Here is a 12,641-nt window from a genome sequence, read left to right as displayed (position 1 = left end):
AAAGGTCAGGATAAGGAGTTATAGTGAAAGGACGATGAGAGATCCTCCTAAAAACAAATTGTTAGGATTCCCAAATCAACTGAGATTTCTAATTAATGTGTTAGGATTCACAAAACAATTGGGATTTCTACGTAATGTCATGATTCCAAATCAATTGAGATTTCTAGTTAATTTGTTATGATTCCCAAATCAATTGGGGATCTATTTAATCTTGGATTTTTATTTATTGTGTTAGGATTCCAAGATCAATTAGGATTGAGTCCATTAAGGACCTTAGAAAATTCAGCAATCCTAGATGGAAGCTAGGCTAAAGGCTGAAATTAGCAATGTTTAAGCCTCAATTTGAAGAGATTCAAGCATCTTTCTCTAAATTATTCATTACATCTTCCCATAAAGAGAGAGAATGATTCCTTTACATCAACTAATCATAGGGAGCCGCCGTACATGCACCAAGGAGGTTACCAAGGAGTGTGTGATCATGTTCCTTCCTAGATAAAGGTGGAATTTCCTCAGTGGGATAATGGTGACCCTATTTGTTGGGTTTCTAGGGCTGAAAAGGACTTTCACTTTCACCTCACTTCAAAAACATCTAGAGTTGAGCTATCAGTTTGGATGGCGATGCTCTCAATGGTATGATTGGTTTGAAGCTTGTTATGGAATGCTTTCGTGGGCAGAATTTGTTTCTAGATTACTTGTCAGATTTGGGCCTGCTAGATAAGTGAATATTGATGAAGAGCTTGCCAAAATACACAAACTCGTTTGAGCGACTAGCAAACATGACTAAAGATTGGAACGGAAGCCAACTCGTCGATACTTTTTTCATAGGTCTCCTACCTGACATTTAGTGTCAGGTCAAAGTGTGCCGGCTACGATCTATGGCTGTTGTAATTTGCTTTGCATGGTTAGAAGAAGAGATGTTGGGAGGCGAACTACATCACTCTAGCTAGACTATCAACATGCAAAATGTTAGCAACACCGTCACACCACTTGCTCCTCGTAATCATACTGCCAAACGATTGACTTAGGAGCAACTTAAAGAGTGAACAACAAAGGGTTAGTGCTGGCATTGTGATGAGATGTGGCATAGGGGGCGCTGTTGCAAAAAGTGTTAACTTTTGATGATTGAACTAGTACAGGAGCCAGAAGAGAGTTTGGATGACTGTGCTTGTTCAAATCAAGAATGTATGAAATCTAATGATAATGACGAATCTGTCACTTCTTCAGTTCATGCTTTAGTTGGGTATGCTAATCTTGAAACCATGATAAGTAATGGTTTCCTGAAATGCCAACCTGTCACCATTTTAATGGATACAGGTAACACTAATAATTTCATGGACACTAAAATTGCTAGATGGCTAGCCTATCTTGTGGAGCAATGTGAAAAGGTTGATGAGAAGGTTGTTGATGGAAGGACCTTGACATGTTAGAGCAAGTGTTTGAAGGTAAATCCTAATATGCAAAATCATAGGTTGCATGTTGATTTCTTTTTGCAGCCACTAGAAGACTATGAAGTGGTTTTGGGTATTGAATGGTTAAGGACTTTAGGTGATGCAGCTTGGAATTTTTCTAAACTGGTTATAAAGTTCATGGTGAAACACCAGAGGATGACTCTTGAAGGCAAACATTGTGGTAATGTCATTATAGTTTCAAGCCATCGTATGGAGAAGCTCCTTAAAAAGGAGCAACATGGCTGCCTAGTACTACTTCAAGCACTAGAGGAGTTACAAAATCAATCTTATTAGGATGAAGGACTAGAATCTCTTATTTTGGAGTTTCTTAACCTATTTATGGGGCCACATGTATTGCCACCTCAAAACGAAGACATAATCACCACATTCCTCTATTGCTAGGTAGTGTCCATATCACGTTTGTCATTATCACTATCCTTATTTTTAGAAAGCAGAAATCCAAAAGATAGTGAAAGAAATGTTAGATGTTGGCATAATTCAGCCAAGTGTTGGTCCATATCCTTCTTTTGTCTTGTTGGTGAAGAAGGATGGCTTCTTGGCGGTTGTGTGTTGATTAGTGAGCACTTAACAAAAGCACTACAAAGGGTAAATATCCTATCCCTATTCTGGGTGAGTTGCTTGATGTGTTGGGAGGTGCTTGGCAATTTGCCAAACTCAACTTGAGATTAGATTATCACTAGATTCGAGTTTATAAGGATGACATTCAGAAGACTGGGTTAAGAACTCACGATGGCCATTATGTGTTTTTTGCTATGTCGTTTGGGTTAACCAATGAGCTTTCGACCTTCCAAAATCTCATGAATGACATTTTTCAACCTTACTTGCGTAAGTTATATTTTTTGATGATATCTTGATATATAGCTCATGTCTTGAAGATCATCAATGTATTTGGGAACTATACACGCCACTCTTCGTTACCATCATCTGTTTGTCAAGAAATCTAAATGCAGGCTACGCAGCTTTGCTTGACTGCATGAGGAATACCATGGGCATATTGACTTAATTATAGGTTCTAAGGTTCAAGTGCAGCCACAAGCAATTCTATATTGCCAAGTGGTCAAACGTAGAAGTCGAGACATATGGGGATGTGCTTTGGGCGTGTTGTGTGATCTTAGGATACCTTTGAATTAAAAGGAAAGTTTTATAGAATAGCTATAAGAATGGCTATGCTATATGGATTAGAATTTTGAACAACTAAAAAACAATATATCCAAAAAATCAAAGTTGCCGAAATGAGAATGCTAAGGTGGATGAGCAGCATAACATTAAGAGATAAATTAAGGTATGAACATATTTGCAGTAGGTTAGGCGTAGAACCTGTAGAAGATAAGATAAGGTAAGGATGACTTAGGTGGTTTGGGTATTAGCAACATAGGCCAAGTAGTGCTACCATGAGGACTCAGCAAGTTACTGTTTGTGGCAGTAGGAGTAGGGATAGACCTAAAATAACTTGGAATGCGATAGTAAGGATTTAATAGCCCTTAATTTGTTGGAAGAAATTGTCCACAATCGTGCAAATGTATGGGAAAAGATTGGACTCAAGGCTTGGTTTGTTGTTGCTGCTGCTGCTGTTGTAGTAATGAGGTACCAATCAGCTCCGTTTGTTTTAGATAGAAAAAGAAGAAATATTATTAAATCTGAGAAAAGGGGTACATGATTGGATTGTAAGGAGTCCTGCTCAACCAACCAGAAAAGATGGGAAAAAAACTAAAAAACCTGCGAGGAAAATTCTGAAATAGGAAAAAGAAAATTACAAACCAAAACTCCATTAGAAGAGTGCTGCCTCACCAATCAGCTCTTGTTACTTCAATAATTTTACTATGGGTAATAATCTTGAAGAAAATGAAGCTTGGTGCAATATTGCACTAATGGATGCATGCCCTTCTAGTTCTTGAGAAGCATTGATTATGTGACAGGACATCGCTTGTAGGTAATGTGAATCACAATTGCCATTTAAAGTTTGAAGGTAATGGGAAAGTACTTCACAACCCCTTCTGTTGAAGCCTACAACTTCTTTAGTCTTGCTGTGTTGGATTTGTTCCAGTTCTTTGCTCGAAGGAACACAAAGGCTTGGAGTTTAATTTTTCCTGTGCACATCTACAAGCCCCATACTTTATGCACTTTTAAATTGATTTGTTTTTGTGGTTTAGCCAACTTTGTGGGTCTATGTCGCCTTGCTCCACCCTGCATCGCCTTGCCTAGCACATTTCCACTTTGTGGTTCTAAGCAATTTATAAAGATTGAAGAAGCTTACTATTTTGTGCTAAATGCGTCATTTTTTGGTAATTTAAGAGTGTGAAAATACTGGTTTGTTTGCTTGGTTACCAAGCTTTGAGGCTTGTTGGCTTCTTATTAGCATGTATTTTTTGTTGAACTTCCAAGGTCTCAAAAGGTACATTACCTTCATCATTGTTGTTGTGTATTCATCCTCCTAAAGGCTTCATTTCACTCTCTGCACAAAAGCTGTAGATGCTAGACAGTGCTAAATTGTTCTACAAAGAAGTGGGGAGGATCACATTGGGTGCCACATTTCCATTTTTTTTTCTCTGATAGTGATATTAAATTCATGAGGGCATTTTTGAAAGACTTTGTGGCAGTTGCTTGGAGCTGAGTGTTAATTTTCTATCACACCCATTCACAAATAGGTGGTGAAATTGTGGTTGCCGGTTAAAACTTGGGTAAATGCTACGTTCTCTTGCTAGAAGCTATATGAAGACCTGGGATTCTATTATACTACATGCTGAGTTTACTTACAATAAGTTTTCAAATAAAAGCTTAAACACACTATTTTAAGCGACTTATCTGTGCATGGGCAGGTGGATGTCATGATGCATTTGAAGTGGAGGCTTATTTCCTAGGTCATTTATCATAAATTGAGGCCAAATTTGGGCTGTTGAGGATGCTGAAGAATATTGGATCAAATTATGTAAGCTAGATGCTGCCAGGTTCATAGTAGTTGGTTTTCTCTGCTTTTATTGGTAAGCTTTTACAGTTGACATGTTCAAGGACTCATGAAGCTTTATGTTCCATGAACCTAAGCAACAGGATGTTGCACACTGATTTAGAGTTCATCTCATGTTCCATGGGCACTCATTATTCCATAATGCAAGCACTTGAAGGGAGTAGAATTACCGTGAGTATGCTCAAGTTTGATTCTTTTATTAGTGATTGTGAGTTGAGAGATTTCCCTTTGGGAAATGCTTCGTTCACTTGGTCAGTTGGGGGCAGGGGCTAGAGCAATAACTAGTAGATTGGATAGATTTTTGTTGTGCGGTGAGTGAGAGGATGATTTTCCTAACCTATCTCGTATGACTCTTCATAAGAAAACTTCTGATTTTGCTGGAGTCTAGTAAGGTATCGTGGGGTCCTACTCTTTTCAGGTTTGAGAACATGCGTCTTAACCATGCAACTATTAAGCCTTTGGTTAGGGATTTGTGGGGAGAGGATGTGGAGAGGGGTTGGGTTGGGTTTAGATTTATGAGGAAGTTAAAAAGGCTGAAGGAAAAACTGAAAGTTTGGAATAAGGGAAGTTTGGTAATGTTAGGCTTAGAAAATCTAGTCTTTTGAGCGAGTTGGCAGGTTTGGATGGTAAGGAGAAGGAGGCAATGTTATCGGACAGAGAGGAGGCTAGAATATTCCCTATTAAAAATGAGGTGTCTCTAGTGTGTATTAGATTATCGCTAAAGTCTTAGCTGATTGGTTGAGTGCGATGCTCAATGATTCTATTTCTAGAGCCCATAGTGCTTTTGTGGTGGTGGTGGTGGTTGGGGGGGGGGGGGGGGGGTGGGGACACAAATACTGGATGCTATCCTTGTGGCTAATGAGGTGGTGGAGGACATCCATAGGAATAAGAAGCGGGTTTGTTTTTAAAGTAGATTACGAGAAAGCTTATGACAGAGTGAGTTGGAGTTTCCTGGATAAAGTAGAAAGGTTTTGGGGAGCGATGGTGCAGGTGGATTAGGGGCTGCCTGTCTAATGTGTGGGTTTCAATTATTGTTAATGGTGACCCTAAATCTTGGTTTTTTGCTTTGAGAGGCATTAGACAAGGTGACCTGTTATCCCCCATTTTTGTTCATACTAGTAGTTGATGTTTAAAGTAGGATGGTGGATAGGGTAGTTGATAAAGAGTTGGTTAATGGATTAGGTGTGGGGGAGTGAGGGGGTGTAGTTTCTCATCTTCAATTTTCTGATGATACCATTTTCTTTCTTGGCGACCATAATTTTTTGTTTAGAAGAATTTTGGGTATTCTTAGTGTTTTCGGGAGAGTTTTTGGGCTGAATATTAATATGGAGAGAAGTGGTTTAGCAGCCCTAAATGTCCCTGATGAGAGGATTAGAGTTTGGGCAAGAGACGTGGGGTGTGGTTTATTGGAATGGCCCCTAACTTATTTAAGGGTCCCATTGGGTGCGATTCCTAGAGGGGCAGATTTTTGGAATCTAGTAGTGAGGAGGATTACAAAAAGATTAGATGGTTGGAAGGGCACCCTTTTCTCTTTTGGCGGTGAAATTACACTTATCCAGGTTTGTCTCTCTAGTACCCCTTTGTATTTTTTTATTTGTTTTTAGAATTCTAGTGGGAGTCACAAGCAACTTGACAAAGTTATTAGGGATTTTTTGTGGTCTAGAATGAGGGGTCGTAGGGACCATTTAGTAAACTAAGTGGAGGTTAGTAAGTCTAAAAGGAGGGGGGTTGGGTCTTGGTACCTTGGTGTCTAAAAACACCGCTTGTTTAGCTAAATGGTTGTGGCACTTCCCCTTTGAGGATAATTCCCTATGGCAAGAGTTATTCACAGTAAGTTTGGATTGGATGAGAATGGGTGGGATGTCAATGCTAGCTTGAGATGCTAGCTTGAGATGTTCTTTGGGTCCTATTTTGTTGGCATTTGGGATCGAAGTAATGATTAATAGGGACAGTCAGGGGCATTCGTATTTCATAGTCAGAGGTGAAATTCTTGGATTTATGAAAGACGAACAACTGCGAAAGCATTTTCCAAGGATGTTTTCATTAATCAAGAACGAAAGTTGGGGGGACCCCGACAGGCATGCTCATACTCGAACCCTTCTTAGAAGATTAAGGTCGGTCAGCGGTGCAACCCACAAGGGGATCCCGCCAATTAGCTTCCGTACGCCTTACGAGTTTACTCACTCATTGACTCGCACACATGTCAAACTCCTTGGTCTGTGTTTCAAGACGGGTCGAATGAGGACCCCGTAGGCCGATGCCCGGAGCACTCGGCTTATGATGGTCATTGATGCCTATATTTTATCATTGGGTGTTGATTTGCTTGTGTTTAAGCCAAAGCGATAGCAAAGTTACATAAATATGCCATTGCATATATCCCTTTTTTGTGATAGGCCTACTTATTGATGTTACCCTTTTTTGTAATATGCCATTTGTTCGTGGAGGTCTTTTTCCCAAATTTACTCTATTTTTACCCCTCACACTAAATTTGTAGTGGGGAGGGGATCCCAAACTTGTTTTTGGGAGGACCAATGGCCTGGGAACAATTCTTTTCTATTTTTTTCTACATTTTTTTAGATTTTTTTCTAAGCCAAATAGATTTTTTTCTTTCTTTGTGGATAATGGGAGGGGCTTTCTAGTTCAAGAGACCTAAATGATAGGAGATGGTGAAGTTGCCTTTTTTGTTTCCGTATTGAAAAACTGCAAATTATCCTTGGGTAGCGATGTTCATTCTTGGTGTCTGGATCATTTGAGGGTGTTTTCTTGTAAATCATTCTTTGAATTTTTGACCTATTCAATTATCCCTTTCCTTTTTATTCAATTGTTTGGAAGGTTAGAGTTACCCCAAAAGTTAAAACGTTTACTTGGTTGATTGTGCTTAACAAATTAATACCAGTAACTTGCAGAGTATGAGACCTTTGGAGGTTCTCTCACTAGATGTTTGAGTGCTTAGTTATAGGAATTCCAAAATAGCATCTCACCTCTTCTTGCATTGTGATTTTTCATGGGGGATTTGGAATAAATTGTTCTGTGTTAGGGAATAGAGTTGGGTCTGCCCTTATTCAGTGGAAGATTTGTTAATCATTTCTTTTGTGGGCTTTGGAAGAAGGAAGGAATGGGCAGCTCTATGGAACTGTAGTAACTATGCAGTTTTATGGGGTCAGTTGGAACGTAATGTCACAGATTTTTTCTAGGAAGAAGTTGAATTCGTATTTGGTGTGGGAAAAGATTCAGTTCTTGACTTCTTTATGGTGTATAGAGTTTGGAACTTTTAGTGAAGCTAGCTTTCAGGATTTAAATAGGGATTGAAGGAATTGGTTGGTTTGACTTTTGTTATTGATGTTTTAGCTTTTCTGTGGTTTGTTCCATATTTTTTTGCGAGATGCCTTTCCCCCCCCTTGTAAATTCTTTTCCTATTAATGAATTTCTTTTGTTACCAAAAAAAAAAATATTTTCAGTTATATTTTCCTTGAAATATCTATGTATTAAGCCATATATCTCCAAATTCCAAAGCTTTCAAAATAGCATGAATTCACCCTAACAAACATTTTAATTTCCAGTTAAATTATGGAAATTCTAATTATTTAATGCATCTAATAGGGAGCTTTTCTTGACACCAAGAAAGTTTCATTTTGATTAGGAAAAGTTTTAGGAGTTAACGGCCTAAAAATCAGCAGGATCTTTTCCTGGGAAGGAATATATGGAATGCCCTTCCTATCTCCACAAAATGAAGTCAATGTCCATTCTGTTATTCCTGATGGGATCATGTATTAACAGTGCTTGTGCATAAATTTATTTGCAGTTGTTGTCTCTGTCTTTTGAATAATATGTATCAGTGATGCCTTGCCTGTATTTCCCTCTTTTCTCTGTTCATTTGGACAAACAATTTTGATGCATCTTGTTTCCCCCCCACCCCTTTTTCTCTTGCAGGTGTTCCTGTCGAAGATATTGTCAGTAGAATCACTGCATATTTTGAGCTCGACAATGACATTCCATGCTGTGGGAAATCAACTCTGGAGAAGAAATTTATTTTCTTGAGGAAGCTTTGTGATTGTGAGGGTTGGCTGAAAGAAAAATTTTCTGTTAAGGAATTTAAGTGTCTTGGTTATGGTGAATTTTTCTTGTTTCTAGAAAAATATGCTTCTATTCTGCCTAGTGAACTTCTTAAGTGCTTGATTGGTGACTTTTGTGAGAAGTTCCCTTTGGAGGTTTGCATGCTCCAGCATCAGCTGGTTGTTTTTCTGGCACAAGCTTCAAATAGCTTATGGGAAAATGACACTCTGAGTAAGCAGAAGATCTCGATGCTGCTTCAGCGGCAGTTCCCTTTAGTCAGTTTCAAAGTAGTGGAATATGGTTCTCTGGAGTATCTTCTAGATATTGTGAGGGAGCAAAAAAATAAGGCAATTTCCAGCTGTGTCCTATTTTCTTTAACATTGTTAGGAATATGCTATGGTGGAGAGTCTTTGGCTCATAATGAGAATGAAATTTTGGGAACCAATGAGTTCAGAACTGATGGATGCTCTAAAACAGGGATTACGGGTCCCGTTACGTCCAAGGATGCAATTGAAGTCTTACTTAGGGCACCAATGTTGTCAGATCTACTCTTGTGGTCTCATTGGGATCTTATATTTGCTCCCTCTCTTGGTTCTCTCGTAGAATGGTTATTGAATGATGTGAATATCAAAGAATTACTTTGTTTGGTTACAAAAGATGGAAAAGTTATCCGGATTGATAATTCAGCTACTGTTGATTCTTTCTTGGAAGTCTTACTTCAGGGATCTTCTTTCCAAACAGCATTGAAACTATTATCTTTATTTTCATTATTTGGTGGAATTAAACATGTTCCCCTAGCCCTTCTAAAAAGCCATGCATGCCTGGCATTTGAAGTCATTCTGAAGAATTCTATGGAAAGTATGGAGGTAAATGACAGCCAGAACTTCCTCATGCAAAGAAAAGCATTGCATGGAGAGCAAGTCCTGAACAAAGATGCCATTGGTAACTTGGGCAGTAAACAGCGCAAAAATGTTGATAGAATAAACAAAGCGACGTCTGTTGCGTCAAGCTTTATCCTTCAGTGTCTTGGATATCTACCTTCAGAATTCCGTAGTTTTGCTGCTGATATATTGCTTTCTGGGGTGCGATCTGTTATCAAAGATGCTCATTCAGCCATTTTACGTGAATGCAAGAAACCAGAAGAACGCCTCATGCTTCATGAAGTGGGACTGTGTCTTGGTATAGTGGAGTGGATTGATGATTACCATGTTTTTTGTTCCGTAACTGTTACTGATTCATCCATATCCTTTGGGGATTCTCAGTTGGAAGCTGCAAATCCTGAGTTTGGTACGTGTTCCGGGCATCTGGAAGATTTATCTGATAGTTTGCCATATTTTGAAAGGAAAATAATTTCTGGTAGCACAGATGGGTGTAAGGAAGAATGTATTGAAGTTTGTCCGAGTATTGATGCTGTGGGTGTTTCTGGCGACATATCTGGCACTGTTTTCACAAAGCATTTATCTGGACTTGATGAAAACAAGGATGCTTCCCTAGTTATTGAATCTATCAGGCGAGATGAATTTGGTCTGGATCCTAGTCTTTCAAATTTGGAGTGTAGCATGTTGAAGAAGCAGCATGCTCGCTTAGGAAGAGCGCTCCACTGTCTTTCACAAGAATTATATTCTCATGATTCTCATTTCCTTCTTGAGTTGGTAAGTTTGATTAAATTATTTTTTCTCTTGATGCCGCTTTGTAGATCGCTTTGTGTAGGTAGATTTCCATAAAATACATGTATATTTATAGAAAAGAAATTCATTAGCGTGAAGGAGAAGAATTTACAAGGGGTGGAGGATAAGAGATCCTCCTAAAAATAAAATGAAAAAATTGCAGTAAGGCTCCCCTCCATTCCCTCGATGAACGAAAAATAAAATTCCCTAAAGATAATCAAAAGAGCGAGCAAAAAGAATCTAGGTTAACAACCCTATCCAAAAGAATACCAGAGGGAGTAACATTGCCATTAAAAATTCTGGCGTCCCTCTGGTCCATATAGTCCAAAAGAGGGTGAAGACTACACCCTTTCTTGCTCCTTCCAAAACCTTTGTATTACACCTGCAAGAAGGTATCCATGGTCCAGGAGGGCGATATGGACTCACCAAAAACTGATAAATGGAGGACCTGAGGTCTCTTAGTCACCTGACAGTGGCAGAACAAGTGGTCAGTGGTTTCATTTGACTCAGAGAAGATGAAGGAAATATCCCGATTAATAGCCTTATAATGTCTTGTCATTTGGATATTGGATTGGTGCTACATGTGCAAGTGTCATAATGAGACGGTTGTTCGTCTTTTTATTCATTGTCTGGTTGCAATGGACTTGTGGGTTATGGTGTTGGATTTGTTTGGAGTGAGCTGGGTTATGCCACAATCTGTAGTGGGACTTCTAGCATGTTGGCAAGGCAGATTTGGTCGTTATCGAAATGGGTTTATTTGGTTGATATTTCCTCATTGTTTATTGTGGTGTCTTTGGAGGGAGGAAATAGTAGGTGTTTTGAAGATAAGGAAAGATCCATCTCAGAGCTGAAGCTATTTTTCTCTACAACTTTGATGGATTGGTTGGCTGCTTTGTAAAACCAATCATTTTCTTCTGTTTTTGAGTTACTAGATTCTTGTAATTTCTGTTTTTGATTTGTTTACCCCATGTACACTCCTTGTGTATTTGGTGTTCATTTTGTTATCAATAAACTTATTACTTATCAAAAAATGTCTTGTCATTTGCAGCAAATCATTGGTATTAAGCCTATAAAGGACCAAAGTCCACATGAAAGCCTTCATTTTGAATGGAACCTTTGTCCTCGAGATGAAATTATTCTAGGGGAAAGAACAGGTACTAGGATTTCATGAGTTAAGTAAAGAAACATTTTGTGGAGAAAGAGCCTAGGAATCCCCTACCCAAATCCTCAAGTTGTCTCTTACTTTGGGAGAAAAAAAGTATCTAGCACTCCCAACAACCTCTCTTTTGTTGGGATCTCTAAAAAATGAGTACCCCAAGAGAGGGTGCCTCCCTTCCAAAGAGTAGAAATTGATAGTTGGGGAATTATGTAGTCTGAATAGTCTAGAGAGGTAGGAGACCAATGGAACCTCTCCCATCCAAATTTCTTCCTGAAATTGAATGGAATTTCCATTTTCAACTTGGAAGTGAGTAAGAGGGTATAATAAGTGGGCTGCCTGTGAATTGAATTTCCAAGGACTTTTGCATTAGAAGCATGGCCACTTCCTCTAGTATCCCACCCATTCTGATGCTGATCATATTTGCTTCTAATTACCATGTGCCGAAGGGAGTCAACCGCTCAACCTGCAAAGGAACTTCCAAATCCATTTTCCAACCAAAGAGATGTTTTTTGACACCACATTCTTGAGGACCAAGCCCCCTCTGACTTAGCTCTTCTATCTAGGTAACAAGATGGTCTCTTACCCTCCTCAATTCTTGACCATAAAAAATCCCTCTCATCCTCTCCAAAGCCTTCACCACACCTGTTGGAATTTTGATTGGAGAGAAAATAAATGGGAATGTTTGAGCCATATTGGTAAGAGGAATGGAACCTTCTAGGGATAAGTAAGCCATCTTTCTCTCTCCACCACTAGGTCCCAAGACAAGGTGTAATCTGGGTTTTCTCTAGGAGGGAGACCTAGATAAGTTAGGTCACACCAACTTGGTTCAACCAGCTACGCAAGCCAGGCCTTTTGACTTTGCACCTACATAAATTGATACTTGCTACCCTGCTCTTAGGCATGTTGATCTCTAGGCCCGGAATGTTCTCGAAGATTTTCAATAATGCTAGAATCTTTCAAAAAATTGCAGCACTATCTTTGAGAAAGAGAAACGTGACATCGGAAAATTTGAGGTCGGACACTATGGCCTCCTCCTAGCCTACCTTGAGGCACGGATGACAATAAGACCAACATGGTTGCTTGTTTTGCTCGATACAAGGAGCAAAGAGAAACGGGGAGAGAGGATCCTTTTGCCTCAATCCCAATGAGGCTTGAAACTCCTCCCTGCCTCCCTGCATTGGCCAGTTACAGTAATTGACGTAGTCACCAACTTTAAACATAGCGTTTAATTGAATTCTTGCAAAACCTTCTAAAACCCTTCTTAGCCTACAAGTGATCCAAGGAACCCTAGTTAACCATGTTGTTGGCTTTTCTAGAGTTTAGTTTGATTA

At 39.2% G+C, this 12,641-nt stretch overlaps 1 protein-coding gene across 2 annotated transcripts in view; it reads left to right on the top strand.

The window, feature by feature from the left end:
* LOC131151113 (protein NO VEIN) overlaps positions 1-12,641 on the top strand; it is a 75,560-nt gene that overhangs the window by 20,608 nt on the left and 42,311 nt on the right. For both annotated transcript variants that reach the window (XM_058102316.1, XM_058102317.1), the window contains one exon: positions 8,362-10,136. In XM_058102316.1, the coding sequence (XP_057958299.1) occupies positions 8,362-10,136 (1,775 nt within the window). The remainder of the gene's footprint in view (positions 1-8,361; positions 10,137-12,641) is intronic.

This window comes from Malania oleifera, chromosome 3 (genome assembly GCF_029873635.1).
Source record: "Malania oleifera isolate guangnan ecotype guangnan chromosome 3, ASM2987363v1, whole genome shotgun sequence".
Lineage (NCBI taxonomy): Eukaryota > Viridiplantae > Streptophyta > Magnoliopsida > Santalales > Ximeniaceae > Malania > Malania oleifera.
The sequence above is the reverse complement of the archived record's forward strand: the minus strand, read 5'-3'. Positions and strand labels throughout refer to the sequence as shown.